Below are 25,759 nucleotides of genomic sequence, written 5' to 3' on the forward strand. Positions count from 1 at the left end.
ATTAGGCTATTAGGCCGCTTCGGTGGAACCTTCCAGCGCGGCGTTCCGGCTCGGTGTCCCGGCTCAGAGTTGCCGCGACGTCGTGCCTTCTAAGCCCTAATCGGGTCTTTTCAAAGCGTAGACTTTGCCGCAGGGTGCCCTCGCTCTGTCGACATAACACCAGCAGCCAGGAGTCCGGCACATGACCGTGGATGCCGCACCAAACTCCTCCGCTAATGGCGTGGGCCTACCATTCCCAGCCCCACCAGTCGAAAAAGCTGCAGAACTGTGTCAAAAATACGACAAAATAACCTGTAGTTCTGTCGTAACCATCAGGTTTGTTTGTAGTTGTGTAGTTTTTTTGTTGTATATTTCTGTTGTCAGTAAATCTGTACCACTTTTCTGCTGTAACTACAGAAATTTTTTATGTTACTACAGAGTGTTCTGTTGTCACAACAGGTTTCCCGTCAAAAACCGCACAGAAATTTTGTCGTAACATCAGAAAATTTTCTGTAGTTTTTTTCCGACTGGGAGGACCAGGAGCAGTGCACTTCACCTCCTGAATGTCAGTGCGCGTTCAGATCCACAGGTGGTCGAAATCAAATGCTTCCGAACGGGCGAGTGGGACCCAACATGCCGCCGGTGTCTCCACCCTGGAAGCGGAGGAGAAAGAAATCGAGGCACCCTAGACCCTACTAAGGTCAGTGTCGGATTCCTGGCTACTGGTGTCATGTCGACAGAGCGAGGGCCCCCTGCGGCAAAGTCTAAGCTTTGAAAGGACCCGATTAGGGCTTGGAGGGCACGACGTCGCAGCAACTCTGAGCCGGGACCCCGAGCCGGAACACCGCGTTGGAAGGCCGCACCGAAGCTGCGCGTTGCAATGCCGCGCCGAAACGCCGCAGCACCACGTAGAAACGCCGCGCCGCACGCACGAGGGGAAAACGGCGGCGCGGGATGGTACAAAGGGTGTCCTCACCCTGGAAGCGGAGGCGAGAGGCATTGAGGCACCCTAGACCCTACCGTTGAGAGAACGGAATCACGCCACTATAACAGCTTGTCTCAAACGAAGTTACCTCATAAAGTAAATGATTTTCGCTTGAAGAAAATTTGTGAGAATTTGTGATGGCGACTCAGGTTCTCAGCCAGGCACGCTAACCTTAGGCCATGCCGGCACGATGGTGCAACTTGACTACAAGCCAGGAGGTATGCCGTGTGGTCTTTAATCGCAGTGCGGCAGTGCCCCAGAGGTCCTCAGGTCACAGTGTCGCCATACCTTTAATAAAGAGCTAAAGAGTATTCCTGTTTTTTTCTTGGTGGCCTCATGGCTGCGGGCAGTTGCGCGTTGACAGCGGGGTCTACAACGACGCAGAGTTATGGACACGCTTAAATACCGGCTGTCATAAACTGCTTTCGCAAAAAGTGTTCCCTCTCTAGCCTCATTGCCTCGAGTTCACCATTAACCTGACAGAAACCGAAGTTAAGCGTGGTGTTTATTTGGTGGGGTGCTCTAACATCGGTTCTGGGCCCTGCAGCTGCCTCTGGTCTGCAGGCAGAAAGTTTGCAGCCGAATGGAGCAAAAGTTGCCGATTGACGACAAGATTGGCCACATGTAGACAGTTATTTCCAGTGTCATGCAGTCTGGGGTGTCGCAAAAAGGTATCATTTATGAAACAAAATATGAAAAGGTCCACGCTACTTTCATAATGGGCTAGTAACGTGAACTCAGAGGGTATTTTCAGGACTGTATGTCATGCTTTCCGCCCCGGCAGCATTAAAAATGGCGAGGTGAGAGAGCGAGCTTAGAACCGAATCTGGGAGCCTTGCATCATGAGTCAGACAGGCTACCTCTGGACAAGTGTTCCGAGTCTGCGTCGTTTTCAGAAGAGTCGTTATCTCCCAGACCTCGATTCATATCCTCCAATCAGATAGAGGTCGGGGAGATAGCGACACTTTCGATAACGACGCAATCTTGGAATACGGACTCAGGTTAAGGAGGCATATCCCTACGGCTTGGTATAAACGGGATCATATATCAGCCGGTATGATGTGCATTGTCACTCATACAACATGATAGCTTACGGCTGTATGTTGATGAGATGTTTGAGATGATAGAGGTCCAAATGAAAGGATTAGTTTTAAGCAAATAGCAAATTACATGCTCGCGCACTATGGTCCTCACAGGGAACCGCCGATTGGAGCCATTCGCACGTACTTTCGAATGCTTAAACGCGGAGCTCCAGTATCCCGCAAATATTTAGTTGGGATCACATCGCTGGCACTGTACAGTGCAGCTGCAGATACGTTCGACGCAGTGATTGGGGTAGGCAAACGTCGTTGAACTGTGTTTGTTATGTCTGCAGCAATATCATTACTTATTCTTGAGTCGAATTGTATTGTGTTTCGCGAATATTTATTCTTGAAGGCCAGTTTTGCTGCATGGCAGCTGCTCATTTTAGAAGTGCTGCATACCCTATATAATATTATGCAACTGCAATAACACACTGGGCCTTGAAATGAATTCTATACATTTCGGGATGGATTTATTGTTTTATCATAAACATCATGAAACAAGGTCAATGAAATAAAATAAAAGCACCGACGTCAATAGCTCCTAAATAATTGTAGATTCGTAAATATACTTTTTTCGCGCCATTTTGTATCGGTGTGTTCTAAGATAGTCCTAGCTACATGCGACATGGTTCTCTGATCGATTTCCTGTCACCAGAGTTCACATCGAGCCCCACTGTTCACTGCTGTTGACGGTGTAATATGTCGTCACCTGAAGTCCGTCGTAGAGGAACATCATGGCGGCCGTAAGTAGTGCGACGAGAATGATCTGGGAGGTACCCGTCGCCTTCCCTGTCTTGTCAGGAACAGCTGGCACTGCAGGAGCAGCAAAGAAGAGAAAATATGCATCGCAAATGAACCCAGTAATCACATCTGTACGCACCTAAAAATGAATATTTATATATTTATGTTCAAAGATGTGTATATTGCTTCCTCACGTAACCATCGCAATCGGCCCTATGGAACGTATTATATCAAAGCAAGGTCAAAATGCCAACTGAAAACATAGCAACGATATAACAACGCAATAATATAAAGGTGCAATATAGAAGAATCACATAAATTTTTATGGCCGAACAGCTGCATTGGCGGAGAAGAAAGCGGTTCTAATTTCTGATAACGGTACTTGCGTGCGTATACTTGTGCGCAGTTTCATTACACTTGGGGGTTCAGCCATTGTTATTATTCGCTAAATTTGTTTACTTATTTATCCATAGGCCAAAGGTATTCATAAGAAGATCGGTCAAAGATTTTAACGGAGAAATGAAATTACGCTAGGGTTGTCTCAAATAATTATAGAATTGCAGACACTGTGCAACAAAACCTAAGAAAGCAATAATGTGAAAGTAAATACATTTCTTGTGAGCATAACGTGCTACTAAAACGCAGGTTGCCTTCGACGTTGAACCTTAATTAGGGGAAGGTGGTTCCAATAATCGCGAGGTATGTACCAGCTTTGCCAAGCGCAGATTTCACTACACCGGTGATGTGGCACCGGTAGGAACAGAGGACGACAGAAAACAGAGGTGTGTTTAGAAATTAAGCTTCAGGTGAAAAGCAATCAGTGGGAACTGTTATCAATCGCAGTTATAGAATAACGCGAGCTAAAACCCTATAACGCCAGCGCCCCGAGGGGCTTTCAAGCGCCTTTTGTATCCAGTGCTAGGTTGCCAGGACGGTTTGCAAGACGAAGTTCCACGACCAAAGAAATTCCCGTTTGAAGTCCCAGGCCTCCTCTCAAGTTCTTACACCGGCTACTACGAGGTGCAGTAATGACTATGATGCTATCTTTTGATAAAGCTTTGTGGGAGTACACCCATGGGCTATTCTTCCAGTTTTAGTGAGCTGTCATCGTGCATAATGAAATTAAATCATAGATCCTCGACTCTAAGCGAATCTAGGAGTTTTTTGTGTTTTTAAGGAAGCATATAGACCTAAATTGGAATAAATGCCATAGTTTTGTAACAGACTTTCAAATTTTCGATCTGATTTCTAAAGATGCAAAGCTGTGAATATCGACGTTTTCAAGCATGCAAATCTGCAACTTAACGCTTTATTGAGAAGAATGTAGAGGGGTGTTTCGCTGATTAGTACACTGAGCACAGCTTGCTCTTGACTCGTGTTCTGAACACAAAAGGAGGTTTCATTTAGCGGACCTGATACACGCGATACATATATACAAGCACTCGACAAACAACACGACTTTTGCTCTGACGTGTTCTAGGGCTTGGCCCCCGGACCTGAAGGTCGTCGTCAAAGTCAGCGTAGGTGCATATGAACTAGCCTCTCATTCAATCGGGCAGAGAATATCCATTTAACACTTCCGCCTTATCAGCAGTTATGCTGATCTAAATTTAAAAATTTTATTCCAAAAAACTTGCATATTGCTGTGCGATTCCTTGAACTCCACAGGAAGTGACGTATGATGCGCTAGTAGCTTGCGTGTCGCATTTCGCCTGTACTTACCGGACGGGTCATCCACGGACTCGTACCAGGCCTGCTTGGTAGTGCCCGGATCCTGGGCTGCCAGACGCCGTCGATACCACTGCTTGCCCACCAGAGACAGTGCCAACAGTACGACGGGAACCTTTGGGAAAGAGGAAGGAAACAGTTAAAGCAGTCCCTGCTATAGCTCTTCTTTCAATGTCATATATAATATATTCATATATTGTTTCACCTATCTCTGAGTAAGAATTATGTCCCATTTTTAAAGGTTTAATACCGAATCAAGCTAAGTTCACCCCATCACTAGTTCATAGGATAACAACACATAGCAACAGCGAAAACATGAATCTGTAATGCGTTTGTGCTGCTGTAACGCCTGATGCCTCCAAGAAGACCGCCACTACACACCGTAACACATCGTTGTCCGGAAGATAATCGGTCACTCAGGCTAGATGACATTGTTTTGATGTTGAATTAAAGCAGAGCAACCTTTCATTGCATCTCTTTAGGGAGAAGACGTAGCGCGCAGGAACAAGTCGTCACCGTGTCCACCGCTGGAACACCGCGTCGGGCCCTTGAGGAAACATACCGTTATTCTCCGGCAAACAAGGGTGGCCAAAGTGTTCACTCGCCATGAGCAATGCCATGATCCAGAAGGCGTAGTCGATGTGCGTCTTTTGCTGGGCCTCGGCCAGCGAGTTGGCCGGCAAGGAGCCTGCCGACGAACCCATGTCCTCCTGGTCGAACAAGGGTTCCGATGTGTTGTCGATGAACAGCGAGCAGTCCTCGTTCAGTAGAAAAGGCTGTGCGATCATCGGACTCACGAACGCCCCGATGCCATAGAAGAAGTGCAACGCCTGCATGTGACGTCAGCACCGTAAAACTCGTTAAGGAATTGAAGGTTATTCGGCTGATTTGGGCCGTACGGCGCATTTGACAACCACATCGTTAAAGATGTAAGCGTGTTATCTTGGTTCAGAAGTTACGCACCGTTGTATTCTAACTTTCTTTAAGACACCTCTAGATAACTTAAGAGTGAGATGAGTACTTCTCAAAGAAAGGAACTAAGCAGCAGCGAACCAGGAATACATACAGACTGGAAGAAGCGACACGAGCTGAAAAAAATTGTATGAGGCAATAACATCACATTTTCTCACACAATCTCACTCAATTCACATAACAAATCACATACAAGTCGCATATAATTGCATAAGGTCTCAGAGTTTCTTGTAAATTATCATAAATTATGTACGATATTTTATGACAATGATGTGCACCGTGTGAGAGTCTAAGCGATTTGATCAGATTTTATGGTTATTGCCCGGTATAACTTTCGGTTTTTCAGTATGGAAGCCCTGAAACATGCTTCCTGGATGAGTGTATTCTGGATGCGCTGCTTATTAATTAATGACAAACCAACTATCTGCCACTTCACTGAATTATCAAAGAAGAAACCTCGTTTTGATAGAAGGAAGCATCCAACTTGAACAACTGGCACGCATGGGTACAGGTAAGGGCACTATGCTTGCAAACATCTGTGTCCGGAGGCATGGCACAGCTAAAAGTACTTACGACATGACGTCCTGTCGTGTTCTGTACAGTTCAGTTCAGTTCAGTTCAGTCGTTCAGTCGTGTCCGACTCTTTGTGACCCTATGAACCATATCACGCCACGCTTTCCGGTCTCTCACTATCTTCCTGACTACACATAACTTCATCTGCAGCGCCTCGAGGATGCCATCTAACCATCGCGTTCGCTGCCTACCCCTTCTCCGGTGACTCTCAACCTTTCCCAACATCAGCCTGTTCTGTACAGCCAGAACTATATGAAAACCAACAAAATATCGACAGGTAGTCGAACAAACGGCATATTCAACTGAGATAAGCGTAGATATCTGCTGAGAAATAAGACTGATACGGCGCCTTACTTTCCCGAATACCAACTTAAACAAAAATATACAAGTATTCGCGGAATGAAAAGGTGGTGTTAAAGGCGCATTCAGTGGTCGTGAAGGCGGTGTTGCGTCTACTCTTGCAGCGAAATATGAAAGTCTTTGGAATTCAAGCAGCATTGCTAAATCATGCGAAACCGTGCTTAATACGGGTTAAGCACCCTTAAACACACGGTTAAAACCCCTTGAAGAAAACATCTCGAGCTAGTTGGTTCATCACAGATCAAAACAGCGCAAACTTCACAAAGGACAGAGAAGGGCAGACGAGACACAGGCGCCGACTAACAACTGAAGGTTTATTGTTCTGACACCTCGGTATATATACAGCAAGCATCAAAAACAATAACAACAACAAAGCCTGATAGACACTCATCTCAGCCAGACATCAAGCAGGAGCACCATGATCATCCAACACCCGACAGGAAAAGCAACTCCTTATCAGAGGGGCTATGAAGGATAAGGAGTTGCTTTTCCTATCGGGTGTTGGATGATCATGGTGCTCCTGCTTGATGTCTGGCTGAGATGAGTGTCTATCAGACTTTGTTGTTGTTATTGTTTTTGATGCTTGCTGTATATATACCGAGGTGTCAGAACAATAAACCTTCAGTTGTTAGTCAGCGCCTGTGTCTCGTCTGCCCTTCTCTGTCCTTTGTGAAGTTTGCGCTGTTTTGATCTGTAAAACCCCTTGTCGACGCAGCCGCCGTGCCGCGTTGTCTAAGCGCCCATCTCTCTCCCTGCTAATACCTGTCATTGCTGGCAGGTGGCTAGTTAAGCCTACAACTACACTACGCCGGGTACTACACCGACGATGCGGAATCTATGAACCGGCGCCTGTAATTTGTACTCTGAAAAGAACCGGAGCCAAGCATTACTGACGGCTCACGTGCGCTTTCAAAATCAGCAAGTTAGCCCATTGTTCTTACGCGTGTACTTTTGCTTTTGTATTATGATGCTACCGCGTTTCCTTTTTATGCTCTTTACAACGCAGTAATAACTTTAAATATGTTATTCGTGAGAGAGCAGAAAAAGACAGCTCGCACATTTTGCGGTACAGGCGAGCCTGGTAGCCATTTTTTCCCGTCTCTGGTCCTTCAGGACCTTCGGGAAGAGGGAAAACTCACCTGCAGGAATGGGGATACATCCTTGGCATATATACGGATCATGTACACGTTAGAGACGGTGTCGATGCATCCCATGAAGAAGCCCATTATGGCCAGCACCACGGCTAGCACGGCCAGCACTTGGCACACTGGGATCAGCGCCATCGTCAGCGTCATCATGGCCGTTCCCAGCACCAGCGTCAGGTTGGGTGTCAGCCTGCGCAAGGCAAATAGAGGGGAAACAGGGGATTAGGAAACCACCAATGTTATTGTTAAGAGGGCGCTTCAATGCAGGAAATTTTATATATCATCACATTCTAGCATTGTTGAATTCGGTCTCCCATGACCGCTTTTTTTCTTTAAGGCGGAAGCCTTTAAAAACTCATGGTGAATATCTCACGTCTGTGAGATGTGTCATCGGGATTCCGCGAGATGTGTCAGCGAGACGTCGCAACAGGTTGTGACGTCGACATAATTTCGCCTTTCGTGAAATTAGGCCTTAATTCTCGATTGTCAAGGAAAAGAGCCCTGAGATGCCGATGTCGCTGACGACGAAGCCAAAGAAAAGAAATGAAATTATGACAAGTACTCAAGCACGCAAGGTAGATGAAGAAGAGAACAGGTAGACAGAAAAGATAGAAGAGAAGAAGTAGGAAAGGGCTTTCGCCATAAGGGTCATAGGCAAAGCTAAGTTAAATCCTGCTTTCTTTTGTCCGTTCATCCACTTACAGCTGCATCTTTTCTATATCTACCTATGCCAGCCTCGCTTACAGCTACAGCGGAATGGACACACGCCTTCACACAACCATCGCTGTATAGCTAATACACTGGAACAAGTGGGAGCCACCTGAACATTGCAAATATAAGCTTACATGGATTACAGTAGCCCGCATCTACGCAGGACACTCCGTGAGAGCTCTCTTAAGGGAAGCGCAACGAAAATGTGTCTGATACGTTCAGGAATACCGCATTTTAGTTATTGAGGGAACGTAGGCATGCGTAGAACGAAGTAGCCTGCAAGTTTATTGCACTGAAAATATTGCTTAAAAATTAAATCAAATTGCGAAAAATGCAGAGACGGATATTTTCATTAAAGAAGTGCATTAATAAAACTTTGCAGGTCGTGTACTTTGTACGCGCTTATAGAACTTTAAATGGGAAACAATTTTTTTTACATGACAGTGTTTGCTTGAAGGGGAATACCTTTAAAAAGTTTCAAATGACGTCTGAAAGTTTTAAATATTTAAAGTAACAAGATTGCATTCCTTGGAAAAGATAACTTTTCTGTTTCTTCAGACACGGAAGGCGGGTCACATAATTTAACAAACACAAATAATGACTGTAGGTGCGCCTTTTCAATATTGTCTGGGAACGACCGAGGATGTCATGGAGTTGCATTACGGCAAGTGATCCCAAGTCGCGGGGAGCACAACTCACCGCAGAAGACACTATCAAACATCAAACTCTCGCCACTCATCTACAGGCCTCGTGCACCTTTGATTCCGATGCGTACTACGGTTCCATCAGCGACCGGAGACGTCTTCACCGAAAGAATCGATATTCCACGCGCGTGTAGAATGGCCCCACTCTCAGTCACCAATTCTTTTCTGCAGGGCGCCAACGGTCAGGCCCATGAACAATGGCACGTATACGGAACCGAGATACACAAAGCCGGAAGTCAATCACGGAACAATAGTTGCACGCCTAGCCCGCACAGCGTCGTCAGCTATTTGATACGCGCCCGCACACGCATACGAATAAGTTCGCGACGCAGGCTTCGTGCGCTGTTCGGACAACTGTCGATTGAGGAAATAATGAAGCTGATTACGAAAGCATAACACGGTCACGCGAAACAGCGGGCGGTGGAGAGTCAGGTGGGCATTCGGTAGTTTGTGTGAACAGCCTAACTTGCAGACTAACTGCAGACTGGCGACAGTGAACGCAACGGGGCTGTTGCTGTTGACGGACAAAACGAATACAGGCAATCTAGTCAACAACAGGCATGCAATGGTAAAGTTGTATTTGGTCTGGAGATACATATAACGATTTGCATTCAGTGCCCCGTAGATGGGCTCCTTCTACTCTAACAAAAGGCTTTCTATTCGGAACCAAGACGAGCAAACGTGTTGGAAACCAAGCAACTATATGTGCTCCGATCGGCTGGTTAACTGCAAGAGCAACCAAGTGTTTTATGAATGTGCCGTCATCACTCGTACCCAGAAACTAGAAACAGCACCTTTTATGAACAGGAAGTATCGCACAGTTTTTGCCGCATACGCTACACCGTGGGAATCAATGTACATTCGTAGATAGAACATTTACAGTTTTCTGTCATTGTTTTCAAAGATGCGCTCCAATGGTTTTCTATGCAGTCTTAAATGTTTGTCTAAGCGTAGGATAAATATAAAAGCGCGGTCTTGCTAAAAATTGGAAGGTGAGACTATTACCATCAGTATGTTCATGGCGGTACCTTACAGTATTACACAGTCACCTTGCAAATAAAAATGGCGTCCAACAAATCTGTACCTGACAACCAAACGCCTATAAGTGCGGTTCAAACGGGGGAAAACGGCGATAGAAAATGGCACAATTTTTGCCCGTTATTTTGTTGTCCGTGGAACGAACGACACATAAATAAGTGAAGGTGGCAGTAAATCTTATTCAAGAATGCTTAAAAGACACTGCCGGTAAATAGAGTTCTTAGCTCGGAACGTAAAAAAAAAAGTGATGATCCAGCGATAACGTCTGCACTCCTAATTAAAATCAGCCAGTTAATAGCTTGACAAATAAAAAATAAACAAAAATAATTAATTAATAAAGTGTAGCGTGAATTTTACTTGTAGAAAATATTTGAACTGATAGCCGGTGCGAAGGCGACCAGCGAAAACCAGTTCAACTGTAAATAAAGGTTCAACTAAAAAGAGAAACATTGATGAATATCCAGAACAGGGCTTTCTTTGCAATAACGGAACTTGGACAGATTAGTGCGCCGCTTAGCGATCACCTAAATGGCCTCTTGAAACATGGGTGGTTTGTCTGATGTAGTGAAGGTACAATTCTCAATTATCCCATAAACATGCGCGATATATGTTTTGTAGACGCAGCTACAATACTTTTTTTCACTAGAGGACTTTTCACTCTACCACATATGCTACGGGCATCCGTGTCTTGAGAGACTTGAGTAATAATTGTTGTTCTAGTTAGTTTGATTCCATGCTTGCAGGAAAAGGAGGACGACAGGACTGAGAGACTTGCAACCACGATTTCGGAAACATATTTAATCGGACGCATATGCGCGGCCAAATACGTAGACGAAAAGTACGAGTAATCGCATAACGAAGTATATATTATGAGAAACTTGGGCGATCATTTCACCACTGCGAGCAGGCAGTCGAACTACACAAAACAACCACTTTGTAGAGATGCTCAGAGTGTACTGGTTGCTACGCTGTTTGTGCACAGGCAACTACGTTGGAGCACTCTGATCACTCCCTGATTGCAAGTACACTGTGACTAGGTAACTACTGCATGGGAAAACAACACCGCAAAGAACAAATATACGAGGCATGATGAGGAAGTATAGATTTGTCCAACGAGTATCGGTATTTAGCCACAAGAGGCTTGTATCAAGTAACAGGGCTGTCACTGTAATCACCAGGGCTGTAAACGATGCTAGAGAAACGTCACCTTTCATGTGGTGTGCAGCCGAGCTGAGCCAATCGAACGCTGGCATTTTATGTCAAATCCGAGCTCTGCCGTAGGAGTCAAATTTCTCAACAATATATCGTGCGGACTTAGCGCGAACTCAGTCGAAGTTACAAGTATCGGGGATTCTTTCGAAACTGAGGAGAAGAGGGCGTGATCGATGACTTCCGCCTACATTAGGCGCATAAAAAAGAAGTACCAGCAAGAAAGTATAAAATAAAAACCACCAAACTGCGCACTCGGGATTCCAGACAGTAGTCGAGGATGGTGCGAGACAAACGGCGCCATCGTGAGACTCCGCCAAACTTAACTCTTGTGACCCTGTAGCTTAACTCACCGATGTAAATCAAAGCGCGCGCGCGCACGGTGTCGGCTGTTCGCGGAGAGACACTTTCTAACATACTATCTTTGTTTCGTAACAAAACATGAACCAAACCAGTTGCGGCCTTTTTTATTTTGCTTTTTTCAAACTGCCCATATTCATGGCGGTAACGAGAAAAGGGCGCTAAAGATAAGTCGCCCATGCTAATCTTTAATAAATCTGCCCAAACTATTTCCTCTTCTAGGAACCTAAAAACCCTCTCCACACCAAGAATCATCGGCATCAGGGTTCGAAGGGGGCAGATCAGAGGTCAACCACGTATCAGCATGCGCTTGTTTCCACCCAAAAGTCTTCATCCATATGCGAAGCGTCGTGTCCGCTTGTGTCGAACAGTACCGTTCTGGTCGTTTTTTTTTTATTCCCTGTAACCAAGCAGAGCTGTAAACAGGGAGCACGTGACAGAGGGTGTCTACTACGCGCGAGCGCGCCAAGTCGACTGCTCTAGAACTGCGCAGCGGATCTTGAAGGAGAACACCTCGGTTTTGTGCAATTTTAACTTCAAAACTGGAGTCCCGGTATCAAGCACGCACGCACACACGCACGCACGCACGCACGCACGCACGCACACACACACACACACACACACACACACACACACACACACACACACACACACACACACACACACACACACACACACACACACACACACACACACACACACACACACACACACACACACACACACACACACACACACACACACACACACACACACACACACACACAGCACGCACGCGCGCAAGTTACTTTAGCCATAATACCCAGAAATGTGGCACAACAAACACAAGCACAAGCGAAGAGACACAACACACGCTTGTGTTTGTGTTTGGCGCCACATTTCTGGGTATTATGCAACACCAACTAGCCCCTCAAGCTGTTATTTTGAGATTACTTTATCCAGCCGCCGCAGAGAACAGAGCAAGAGAAATCAGGTTTCATATGCAGCCAAGTAAATCTTCCTGACTTGAAAAACCGTTTAATAATGGTGAAAAAAAAGTCGTGCAGAAAAATTACAGCGGGAGCAGAGAATGTGGTTTTCAATGGAGGCTAGCGGAATACTTATGCATCGCACAAGCCTCGAAGCTACCTGTATATTTCACCCCGATATCATTAAGACTGCAAACGTAGAGCACAACGCATATGGTAATCGCTAAGTAATAAGAACAAAAAAAAGCCTGCGAATATGTAGGTGTGAAAACAGGGCGTTTCATCTCAGAATAGCTGCAATTTTGAAAGATATGCTTTTCCATTGCAAAGAGCGCTTTTTTTTTTTTTGAACAACATTGTCAGCAGTAGTGTGCGTTTGCACACAGCTATAGTATCAATTTTTGCGCTGTTTAACTATAAGACCTGGACTACGCGTTTATCGAGCGGCTTGTAGCCCACAATAACTCTGGTACGTATTTATTTTTAAAATTTCAACAATGTCATTCTCGTCACTGCAGCCATGAAATAAGGGGACCTTAACGGCGGAAGCGAAATTGCGCGGTCACAAAGAGCGCTGACCACGCCTACAACGAAACGTCATAAAGAGTCGTGCACATCACGAGCTCTTTCTGCCCTCCGCTTCCATTCTCGGGAACGGCGGAAAGAGCACGTGACACCTGCGCCTCTGTGACACGTGCCGTCGTATACCTGTCTAGTGCTATATTTTTATACTACATTTCATACATCAGGTGCAACGCAGCGAAAGCTACGCAAGTAGTCCGCAAGAAAAAAAACAGGAGGCGTATCACTACGCGCTCGTTCTGTAGGCGAGTGGTTCCTGCCGAAACGGGCTCTATTCCGAGCATACACGTTTGCAATAACATGCTTCGCATGCTTAGACATCTTCACAGAGCGGATCTTATAGAAAAAATGCGCACCAAAGAACCATTTTCTCAAAAAGAGATGTGCAGCGTGGAGGGCACAGCTAGCGCCATTTGGTGGCACAGCTGGCAAAGTTGCGGGGCAGCAAAACGCGGCACGAACAAAAACGACATAAAAAACATACAAATTAACCGAATCCGACCTCTTCTCCCTAAAAAAGGTGCATTTTATGAAATTGATGGCAAATGTAAAATGTATTAAGCTTGCAGACAAAGCAACTATTATTTTCTCTCGTCAAGAGCAGGCACTAATTTTTATCGCGGATGCGGAGAGCGCAAACAAGAGCTGTAGCTTTGGTAGTGTTGCACTTGATGTACGAAACGGAGTATAGTCGTGCCCTTTCGCTTCCGCTCCTGAGGTGCTCCGCAGCGACAAGGAGAATGGCATTTTCAAAAATCTAGAACTGACAAAAAATTGTACTTGCTGTTAGCTAACATCTCGCTTAAGCAAGAACTGACTGTAGTGGTTACAAGTTCACTTTTCAATCTCAGTTAACCATGCTTATTATTTCACACGTCTTACCTGCATTCTCATAGATAGCACCGTTAACAACTGCTGTGCCGAAGAATGCGCTCTTGTAACTCAAAGCCTTTTTCGTTAACTGCTGACAAACTTGGTTGAAACACACTGCATACAAGCCGATGTCAACACTTTCAGAGAAGCTGCTGGGGCCATCAGATAATAGCACTTGTTTCGTTTTGATTGGTATAAATCTATGCCTTCAGTAGAGCATTCTTTTTTGCTTCGCTGAGAGGCATGTTACCAAACCTTCAGATTAGCATGCTATGAGCTCTTAGCTTAATATTCAACCAGGTGTCATTTAGTTAAGGACCGAACGTAACCGTGTTGCAGTATTGGTTCAGTAGAAAAACGCGCAATATCGCACACTTAACCTATTTCCTTCTGAAAATAAGAGCTACCCCTCACGTGGTACTTACACGACACCAAACGCCGTATACGACACGAAAAAGCCCTACCTACTCTTTACCGCGATGCCGAACAAATTACGGTCTTTCTACACTAAAATATACACTCCCCAAGTATTTAAACACACCGTTTTACGACCAGTTGCAGAGTATGTCTTCCGCAGCTATTCGGAACACATTCCTTGAATAAATTGATTGTACTGTGCTTCTGCAAACATGTATTGAATTGTAATGTTATGCAACCACTATGTTTCTTTTCCCTTTCTGTTTCTTTTTCTGTCTTTTTATTCCTGAACGTCCGATGTACCCTGATAATTTTGAGTGTATGCGTCAGATGTACCCAGATAATTTTGAGTGTATGCGTCTTTTACCTTCTATTTCTTCCGTGTGTAACAAGTGTATATCAATCTCGCCCTTTCAGTCGCTACAAAACTGCCTCTTCGTAGGGGTGGCGAGGCTTGTCAAGCGGTCGTAATGACTGCTTTTATCTTGCCGCCCTCAGTTTTTGTAAACAAAAGTGGAAATAAACTGATTGATTGATTGATTGATTGATTGATTGATTGATTGATTGATTGATTGATTGATTGATTGATTGATTGATTGATTGATTGATTGATTGATTGATTGATTGATGTTGGGCTTTCATCTATAGCTAGCTTTGAGCGCACAGTAACAAAAGCATTTAAAATTTCGGTAAATAATAGCCAGCATTATATGTCAGAATAAAAGTTGTGTTAAGGCATAGAGATAATCTACTCAATTCTTAAGCGGAAAATTATCGATCATGCCTTGTATGAACTGCCGCGTACTTCCTTGGCGCATCCTGTTACATATGAAGTGTAGGAAAAACTTTCCTTTCAATCGTCTTCCTATATATCATCCGATGTTCGAACACGACGACATGCCCTTTGACCTCTTGTTCCCATTAAGGACGCACGCTATCTGGAAATCCCTTGTCTATGCCTAGGGGCTGTCGTAAATGTACGACCTGTGCCACACGAAGCTTTGCGCTGACGAAACGCCAGTCAGCGACAACGCGTACTGGCAAATGGATGACCCGGAAGAACCACTTCTTTTTGCCGGGAGTACGACGTTCACGAATTCCTGGATGCACTTGCGAAAATCGTAAGCACCTGTGAAAGCGTGTGTGCTTGAATTGGGCTTTCTGGGTGAGCTACCGCAATACTGCTGTCTCTACGTAAGGGGAAAAGGGGGGGGGGGGGGGGGGGGCTACATCTGTGACGTCATGCATGATATTAGTGGCCAAAGCCATACGACTGCGAGTCGAAATCCGAAATATTTTTCCAAGTACGTGTATTTAAGGGTTGGGCGCAATTTAATTTGTATTACTGCACCATGAGTCATTTCCACTAGAACAAAAATTGTCATAACGACGTGGCATGTTGCTAGAAGAAAGGAAATATTTATCTACTTTAAAAATATTACTGGTTTCGTTCGTGCTCCTTCACCTGAATCGCATGGATTCATTAGGTCCGTAACTGTGTTTGAACGAATGCAATATTGAAAGTGATGTCTTAGTATATAAAAGAAACAGGCTGTAACTTAATTGTGGGGGCAAGCAGTTCGAGAACCGAAGACAGGTGCAGACGAATCACAGGACTAGGGCTGACTCACAACTCGTGCTGTGTTTCTCCCTTCAAAACATATCGCCAACTCGCCAGTTTGGCTATACTGTTAAGCTGTAATTAAGGATCGTGAAATGATACTCCAAATAGGGTCTGCGTGAGCTGGTACTCATAAAGAAAGTGCAAAAATGCCATTAAGAGGAACGAGTATCCGTCTGCTCCGCTATAGTTCCGAAACATATATACAACAGCGAAAGAGAGACTATCACCTGAAATTCTTCACCCGCGTAGTAATGGCACTCCTTTTTTCATCATCTATTCAAGCAGAAGTTGGAAGGTGTCTCTTCTGGACCCCGAAGGAATATACCATAATTCAATATTTAGGTAGGGTGCCAACTCATTTTTTTCGCCGAACCAGTGCCCAAGCAGCTTTGCAGGCCCGAATAACATTGCCCTCCTGCGTCGTAAAACCATCATTAAATGAGCAGGGCAAGTCACCACCGCAACTTGCATAGTCGTCTACTCTGGTACACTGAAATGAAATCAATTTGCGTTAGGGTGAAAGAAATTATAGGATCATTAACTCCGGCGTCGCATGTTAGAGGGGTGCGTTGAGCTAAACGAATCAAATTTAGAATGAGCTTGTCAGGCATGAAACAAATGTCTCGGACTATGAATAAAACTGGCATTTCAGCCAAGGCTGCATGCTACATTCACACTGAAAATTGTCAGCCACGATCTTATTAACGTAAAGTATTTAACACCTCCGTCGAGCCTTCGGAAGAAAAAAAAATACATATTCCCTGTGCTGCTTTGAGACCAGTCAGCATATGCCTCTTTCCAGAGCCAAAGAACAATAAAAAGAATGTCTCCAGCAAGCCGCTCTCTTCGAACTTTATTTCACCCACGCCGCAATCCGTTAGCCAGAGGTCGCTAGTGTGAACGAGCACTGGCCCTTTGACCTGTGGCGCCACTCCGCGGCATTCCCACGACGCCGTGTGTGTGAGGAGGGACGCAAATAGAACAATGCGCGCGTGTGGGTGACTGCAACTCGAACAAAGAGAGGGAGCGGGGCGGGGAGACGGAGCTTGTTATCGCCATCTTCGTGTGTGATGATTACGCGACTCGCATTATCTCCGCGTGTTGGTGCTACAGCAAAAGCTCCTATTTATACCCGGCGGTCTCTAGTTCCGCCTCAATTAGGACGTGACGAATCGGAGAGCGACACCAGTGGTAACGCTTTCTAGTACGCGGAAGTAATCAGTGAGCGCAATTGTTTTGCAGCCCTGTACCGTGTCGTCGCTGAGAAGGGAGCTTTCATTTCTGACATGCGCGACACCGTAGTGACGCAAGCAGTTATACGTAACCATTTGCCAAATTAACTCACTCGCACGTCTAAGGGCAGACGAAACGGTGTCAGGTTAGTAATTCCCTGCAAAGGTCATTTCCTTGCTGCTGTAGAGCGTTAACCATTCGCAAGCGATTAATTATGATTGCGCAACCAAGGCGATAGCCCTGGAGCATTGGGCGTCACTGCTGCTGCTGCTTGCATCATACAATTAACCAGTACTTTACAACCTTAAGTGAAACAGGTTAGAATGGGCCGTTATCCGGGTCGGCCAGCATCACATTCAGATTAATGGGGTTTCGGTGGCAGCAGAGGCCGACGCCGGTTCCCAGAAGAAAGTTCTCGGCCGAATTAACTCAGTAGGAGGGAACGATACATGCACTAGCCGTTACTGTCAAGTTTCATTTAGAGATTACTCGTAGTTTCAGATATCCGCTAGAACGAATTCCCGTAACAGCGAATACCCGGGATACTTATGCCGTACAGACGAATCAATGACAGCAGGATAAGCTATGGTCTCAGGAACACCGATTGCACACCACTAAGCTCGGTTACCAGTGAGCTCTAACCGGACAATCTAACTACCTTGTGAGGGCTTTATTTGACACCACAATAAAAGCTATTCCGAAGAAAAGGCAATATATATCTCGTGAATTGCAAGCATGAATGATTAGCGCACAGCAAAGCGACAGTGAACACAGCCGGGCATAAACATTGATAACGGCATATAATTGAAAAAAAAAGGGGGGGGGGGGGGCGCTAAGAAGGTGACGCTGAGTTTTTCGTTCAAACACAGAGCATTCGTTCAAAGCACTCCAAGTATCCAGTCCGCTAGGGCAAGTATGCTGGGGAACGCATTTGATTTATTCGAATGCTGCGTTTTTAACACTGGGAGCAGCTCCGTAAGTCAGCCGTAGCCTGTCGCGTTCGTCCAGATTTGCGTCAGTGCCCCAAGTGTACCGAGAATGCGCAGCTAAAGCACCGGCATCGAAGCATCCCATACAACGTAAGCGCTTCTGTGCTGCTCGCCGAATGGCAGAACTTGCACCCAGGATAGAACAATGGTGGGCCTTTTTGTGTACACCTTGAAGACGGGCTAGGCATCCATTTTGCTCCTCGCCTGGTAGCCACGCAATGAGAGAACGTGTGCTGCCTATCAACGCAAAGCAGCCGACGGGTGCCACTCGGGTTCTATTGTATGCCTTCATACAGTGCGCACGACAAATGGTCACGTCTTGTATCTACAGTGTGAGAGTGACCACTCACATCTGGTTCGAAACTGTGCCAAAATATTCATGCTAGAGGTAGAGCAAGCCGTGTTGCATACCCAACCTGAAGTGTGTGTGTGTGTGTGTGTGTGTGTGTGTGTGTGTGTGTGTGTGTGTGTGTGTGTGTGTGTGTGTGTGTGTGTGTGTGTGTGTGTGTGTGTGTGTGTGTGTGTGTGTGTGTGTGTGTGTGTGTGTGTGTGTGTGTGTGTGTGTGTGTGTGTGTGTGTGTGTGTGTGTGTGTGTGTGTGTGTGTGTGTGTGTGTGTGTGTGTGTGTGTGTGTGTGTGTGTGTGTGTGTGTGTGTGTGTGTGTGTGTGTGTGTGTGTGTGTGTGTGTGTGTGTGTGTGTGTGTGTGTGTGTGTGTGTGTGTGTGTGTGTGTGTGTGTGTGTGTGTGTGTGTGTGTGTGTGTGTGTGTGTGTGTGTGTGTGTGTGTGTGTGTGTGTGTGTGTGTGTGTGTGTGTGTGTGTGTGTGTGTGTGTGTGTGTGTGTGTGTGCGCGCGCGCTCTCGCTCGAAAAAGACCAACATAGTTGAATCTACTCTTTCCCCCGTCCTCTTTTCACTATCAGTTCGACGTTTCTGACCCTTGTCTCCTCTCCTCTCCTGCCCCCCACCCTCCCCGTCTGCAGCTAAGATACCTAAGATCGTAGAACGAACACTTCAAGATTACTATAACTGCACGCACCTGAACAAACGGCTACTAGTGAAGAAGAGTTCTCCGTCTGTATGACGAACGACAGCTAGGGCAGTTTAGGTGTTCTGGATGGAAAAAGCCTCTACGATCTCTTATCGTATATTTAAGCCCCATCTTATGTCACATGACAAATCAGTATTAAAAAAAGAGAGAGAGAGAAGTATATAGCAGTTATCACGGCCAACGTCTATCTTTTTCTGCTGCATTTGTCAAGTTTTTATTATCTTTATTCATAAAACCAGTCCAATCCTATTGGTATGGTTTTTCTGATATATGCGCTTCGAGAAAATACGGGAACACTGATGGCCAGATGGTCGTGAAAGATGAGAGCAAGGGTTCAATTTACCCTAAAAGGATCTATAACTTGATGTATGCCATAAACACCCCTTTAGAACCCCGGAAAGCTAATCATAGGGTTTGAAATTTTTTGAAAACTACTGCGCATTTTTTATCACCCCCAAATTGACTTATCTGGAAACGAATACGCATGCCCAAATTTCTCTTCCGTTTCTCATTTGGTGGCTTGTGTTCTCCTTTCGTAGTGACGTCCTCTCATTCGCACGCTTCTTTATTATTTTGTTCTGTAAATGGAAACAGCCTTTCCTGCAGTGCATGTCCGCTGTTTACCTCAAAGATAAACATCTCAAAAAGTTTTTTTGGTGTGTATGTGATGGACGTATTATTTTAAAAGTGCAGGTTTCTTATTTTTGTTTCGATACCTAGACATTTGTTTTGAACGATAGACGTACACTTGGAGGGGAGGACATGTGGACGATGAGATTCCGCAAAGACAATGGACTCCTAACACGCGAAACTGAAACAATGACCTTACTCCCCAGGGGCAAATTCTATCGCGGCCAATCTATGAATGCGATTTCTTTCATCGAAATTAACTGCCTCAAGATAGAACGCATCCGCGCAACGAGATAGTATACATAGCATCCGCGCCAGCCGGCTGAAGGCGTCTTGCATATATGCAGCACATCTACATGCGGCTTCCTACACAGAAGCGCGCGATGCCTCGTCCCTGGGACGGCCAGCCGTGAGAACAGCCTCGGGCGCAAGTGAGTCCAGTCGTGTCACAAGATAGTACCTCGCTGCACGTGGAAGAAAGGAGCTGAATACCACACGCGCACGTAAAAGCATCCGAAATGAACGGGCAGGGCAACGCTGTAGATGGTCGTGGAGGAAAAGGGGGCTCGTGATGAACGAAACAATTAGCGCATTAACGAGCACACGAATGCGACGGGGTCGTCTGCTCGCGCGCTGCAGAGAAACCTAGGCGAGGGTTGGAGAAAGAGGAGATTAGGTGGAAGGGCGATGACCTCGGCCGTGACAAGGTCGCGACATTGGGAGGTCACACCCCTACTTCGCTGCTGCTGCTGCCTAAGAACAAATGGGCGGCCTGTCGGTCTCGGCCCTCTATCAGGCGCGTGTGAGACGAGACTGCTACGCACTTTAAGCAAATGACGTCCTTCGGGAGTGCGTCCACTCCTAGGACTTAGGTTCACAACGTGACCACAGGAGTACGGTTTATGATGCACGTATCGTTTTGCCCAGTCCTTTCCTGCAGTAGGAAAACGCGGGGGATTTCGGGTACGGCATCGTGTCTTCAGTTTACCTTTTTAATACAAATGCATTATAGTCCACGTTGCGAACTGCACCCGGCGTGATCTTGGCTATGAAAGATGGTCAGGGAAAATCACTAACAGGTCCAAGAGCGGGCAAGAATATTCTGATTGACGCCAAATATCTCCCGCGGGTTCTTATAATCAATGTAAATTAATTGAGTTGAGAGAAATAATTGTTTATTTGGGCAAGGCGGGAGTAGAACCCAGGACCTTCCAATTTAATCACAAGAATGCTGCCTAAGCTCAGAGGCTTTATTTTGTACCTCGCTTTTTATGACGTATTTCTATGCAAGAGCCGACATTCACGTTTACCGCAGACTAATAGACAAATGAGAAAAGAATATGTCCTTTAGGTTGGTTTGCATCTGGGATTTAACGTCCCAAAGCAACTCAGACTATGAGAGACGCCATAGTGGAGGGAGGACGCCAGAAATTTCGACTGCCTAGGGTTTTTTAACGTGCGCTGACATCGCACAGTACACGAACGCCTAGCTTTTCGCCTCCACCGAAAAGCAGCCGTCGAGGCCGGGATTCGATCCCGCATCCTTGGGCACAATAGTCGAGCACCTTAACCACTGCCCACCCAGCCGGGGCGTGTCATATAGGGTTCATTGTCATGTCGAGTACCTATGAGGTAAAGTACGCTGTAGCAATTCAAAACAAACTTTTTCTTCGTTATTTTTTGCCGACGTCCGATTTTTCATCTTTGAAGCCAATAAAGCGTCGTTCAACAATTTCTGGTGCATCACAGAGAAGACAGTTTACAAAAGATATGAAAATGTTCTTGTTTTTCCTTTTAAACCCACAGTTTCACTGGTAGAGTTTGAGTGGACTACAAATGGCATACAATGCATCCAATACAATGCGTCCAATAGAATACAACTGCCTCTCCCATACCCTTCTAACTATCTCATTTCCGCTTAACCATTTCCTCTTCTAGTTGCTGCCGCATTATTTCCGCAAACTTCAGTCTAACCAGCTCATCTGAATCTGTGCCACCCGCACTAAGTTGCGCTTCATTTTCATCGGTTCTCCTCCCTTCGCATTACATTGCCGACCTACGTCATTTCTCTTTTATTGCGACCAGAATGTCATTAGTTTAGTTCGAGTTTGTTTCAAGACCTACTCTTTCCCCTCTTTTAAAGTGAGGCCAATCACTTCTCCTTCTGTGGCTCGCTGCGCAGTCCTTAAATTAATTTCAATGCTTTACACTAGCCTCCACCTTCCTTCCCCGCAAGTAAACAGTAAAAATGCAACTATTGCGTACACTCTTTAAAAAGAAACTTAAATGTGTCAGGCAAAGTGCCCTCAACGCCATTTTTATTCCCTGCAGCTATTTTTCCTTGAGGATTCGGAATTGCCAGTGGTACTTGGCCTCGGTAAGTGCAGCGCAAAGTGCGAAAGGCAAGAACTGCCCCATTTCCCTCTGTTCATAGAGTGTTATCCAGGCTGCCCTAAGACATGACTAACATGCGGACACGCCAAATGAAATGGTCACGAGCGGTCTTGCCACTCAGATGCGCCCCGTAGCGGTCGCGCTTTTACGCCGGTGAGCTGTGGTAAAGCTCTCCCTCACACCTCGCAGGCAAGGATAAAGGCTTTTCACGGTTCACGCTACGGTGGGACTTGATTATATTGAACTGAACTATTATATTGAACTATTCACGACACCGTAGTCGAGGGCTGCAGATACATTTCAACTGTCTAAGGATCATTTAAAGTGAATTCTCATTGCGCAATAGACGGGCGTCTTTTTATATATATATATATATATATATATATATATATATATATATATATATATATATATATATATATATATATATATATATATATATATATATATATATATATATATATATGTCGTGTTCGTCTGAGTACAGCCGCCGCGGCGAGGATGCAATCCCGCAATCTTGGGATTCGCATCCGCACGCAGTGACAATTGGTAAGCCCATATATTAGCTGGTACTGTGCTCTCGTGACGCAAAAATCTCCTCGTATATTCTTCGGCCGTGACCAAGCAAAGAAACGACGCTGATTTCATTTTTATCGCCTACGTGTATCCTATAATGCACAACCCTGTCCTACTCCGCGCATAACTTTATGTGCAGAGTCACGGCAGCATCTTTGCAAATAGCCGATGGACAGAACATTACAGAACATTGCACAAAATGTGCTGCGCATGGCTGAATAGCAGGCCGCTTTCGCAAAAAAAAAAAAAAAAAAATCTGCGGAAAGAAATACTGAAAGCTTAAGGCACCCCTCACTTTTTCTTTTTCTTTTTTTTTTTCACGATTATAAAGTGCATTTCGGCTTTCGCATAACAGTGTACCTTGTGAGCGCTGCTGCATGGATATATTTGCTCGGTAACGAGACAGAAGACTGGATAACAGTAATTGTACAATTTTCTAGGGCCCTCAATACAGAAAGAGGACATAAGGAAACAGAAGTTCTCCCGCTATATCATAACGCTTGTGCCATTGTGATGGTACACGTTTGTCAAAAACTACATCTTCAGTGAAGATGATTTGCGTGGACTAAACGTTCTCAAGAAGCAGTTCAAAACTGTCGTTTCGTAGTAGCATCTTTCATATTTCCATTTAAAGAGTCCTTGCAGTCAAAAAAGGAGGTTTAACTGAACAGTATTTTGTCCTCTATCACTACTCCGAAGGTACTGATGCAAGTGCAAAACTGAACTACTAACACATCTTAACTCCAAACGCTTTCATATACTACATCCCATCGAGCCACGTGCCTCTGGGACGATCAACGTTATGACCAGTCACGAAATTGTGATCCGGTACGCAAACAGGAGACTCATAACGAAGCGCTTAATGCTAGCCTCTCGGCTCGGAGAAAGGTTCTGGCAGCAGCTTCTTTTTGGATGCGTCGGTGTTTAGGACGCAAATAACCGTGCTTACATGCGCGCATACTAAAGCAAACCTCGCAAAGTCTTTTTGACAGATTCCGATGCGTGTGTACTTGGAGGCGAGCAAACAACGCGACCTTATGGAGCCCCCCTGGCAGCAATTCCAAACCCAGCATATATCAACATTACGGGGGCGTGAGACATCCGTAAGACGTCGCAGTGATGTTTGCGACAGGTAAGGAGAGCTGCTCCTTTTCATGTGGCTGGTGTGGGAGCTTTACAGGTCGATGACTGGGGTGCAGTACGCTTGCCTTAGTAAACATGCCTCTTCATCGTTTCTTAAAGAGGACAGTGTAAGTGCGTGTTCTGAAGGAACGAACTAAGGAGGGAGGGGGTGGCGAAGCAACTTCGCGAACAAGGCAGCTACCGGCCGTCCTGCAAGCGCATTTCATATGCAAGCCCACCGCATCTTAAGCGTATATGCCCTTGCTACAAATTCCTGCATGTTTTCCACATCCTGCATATGTAAACATACGTTGACGCATAAATGATTGCGTTCGGTGAACGCCCTTACGGTACGAAGATGCAGCTGCATTTTCAAGATGTCGTGTTTGTGGTGTCTAGTAGAGACACAGTTCGTAATTATCACTCAGTGGTGCCCTTAAACAGCTCCTAAGATGGCAAGCTTTTTCTAAAACTTGTGGAGTCATATGGAAAAAGGGAGGCGGTACTGCTGCCGACATTGTTTCTTTGTTTAGAAGAAGGCGGAAAGCGTGGGGACATTTCGTTATGGTCTCCATATGGTCTTCATTTATCTGGAAGAATACCTGCGACCATTAATTTGAATGTCGAGGCGAACTTGTAATTTATGGAGACTTGGCGAAGTACCTTTTACATGGGAGGCATTAAGATCAGTGGAATTTAAGGCTATGTTAAAACGCACTACGAAGAACAGGCAGTGAGATTAAGCAGGTAAATGATGTCTATTTCGTTACTCTGCTGACTGGGAACTACATAAATGGAGTGAAATTGAAGAGAACGGGCGCAGAAAAGGGAAGTTTAACCCTTCGTTTCTTCTGGTCGCAGCTATGACCACCTCTAGATCATGGCTAATAATAGCAAGAAAAATCACTACACAGTTCTTCCACAGACAGCCGCTGTAATTTGTGGCCTTCAAATGTTCGAGTACCGCTTCACTGGCCTTCTACGCGGATTACAATACCCGATACAAAAAGCTGACGAGAATACACTATGCACGTAGTGCTTCCCTAAATTTGAATTTAAAATAGTATAATCCAACACGTTTGCACGAAAAAGAAGTATAGAGGCAGGCAGAGCAGTTTACTGCCTTATCCAGGCCCTTTTGGACACTTTTTTCCTTACTTTTCCGATATTTTGAGACTTCACGGCCGCAAGCCGCCATACAAACAAACATTCCGAGAGCACTGTGGAATCTACACTGCAGACATGCGAAAGTCAGAGCCTTGCTGGGGCACTCGGTGCATCACGCTTGCTCTCGTTATCATTATCAACTAAATGCACTATCATTATCATTGCCAACTGTCATAACTATCATTATCACTAATTGTAGCGTCATTATCATCGCTACTACCATCCTACTATCATCAGGAAAATTGTGATGTGCGTTCCACGATCTCGGGCGTGGCGCAGTTGCTTAAAGCGCTCGGCTGGGGATCCGAGGGATGGAGGTTCGTCTTCCGGTGGAGAAAGATTTTTTTATTTTTCTGGTGACGTCATCAGGATTATTGGAAGTGGATGAAGTGGAAAAAGGGAAAGGGGAGTCGTAGTAGAAGACTACATAGTAATTTCGACCACCTGGGGATCTTTAACGTGCGCTGATGGGGCTGGGACAGGTGTGTCACCGCTGTTTGCGGCAGGGGCTAGCCTGCCACAGAATGTTTATCTGTTGTAGGCCGTC

The 25,759-nt window shown here is 45.4% G+C and overlaps 1 protein-coding gene across 1 annotated transcript in view; it reads right to left on the reverse strand.

Annotated features, from left to right (window-relative positions):
• LOC146179189 (solute carrier family 60 member 1-like) overlaps positions 1-25,759 on the reverse strand; it is a 250,908-nt gene that overhangs the window by 23,824 nt on the left and 201,325 nt on the right. Inside the window, exons 2-5 of the mRNA XM_084578866.1 lie at positions 7,563-7,758; positions 5,124-5,348; positions 4,513-4,633; positions 2,759-2,862 (exon numbers count right to left, since the gene is read on the reverse strand). Coding sequence (XP_084434992.1) covers positions 2,759-2,862; positions 4,513-4,633; positions 5,124-5,348; positions 7,563-7,758 — 646 coding nt within the window. The remainder of the gene's footprint in view (positions 1-2,758; positions 2,863-4,512; positions 4,634-5,123; positions 5,349-7,562; positions 7,759-25,759) is intronic.

The sequence above is a fragment of the Amblyomma maculatum genome, chromosome 9, assembly GCF_055883805.1.
Source record: "Amblyomma maculatum isolate TAMU_Amacu chromosome 9, ASM5588380v1, whole genome shotgun sequence".
Lineage (NCBI taxonomy): Eukaryota > Metazoa > Arthropoda > Arachnida > Ixodida > Ixodidae > Amblyomma > Amblyomma maculatum.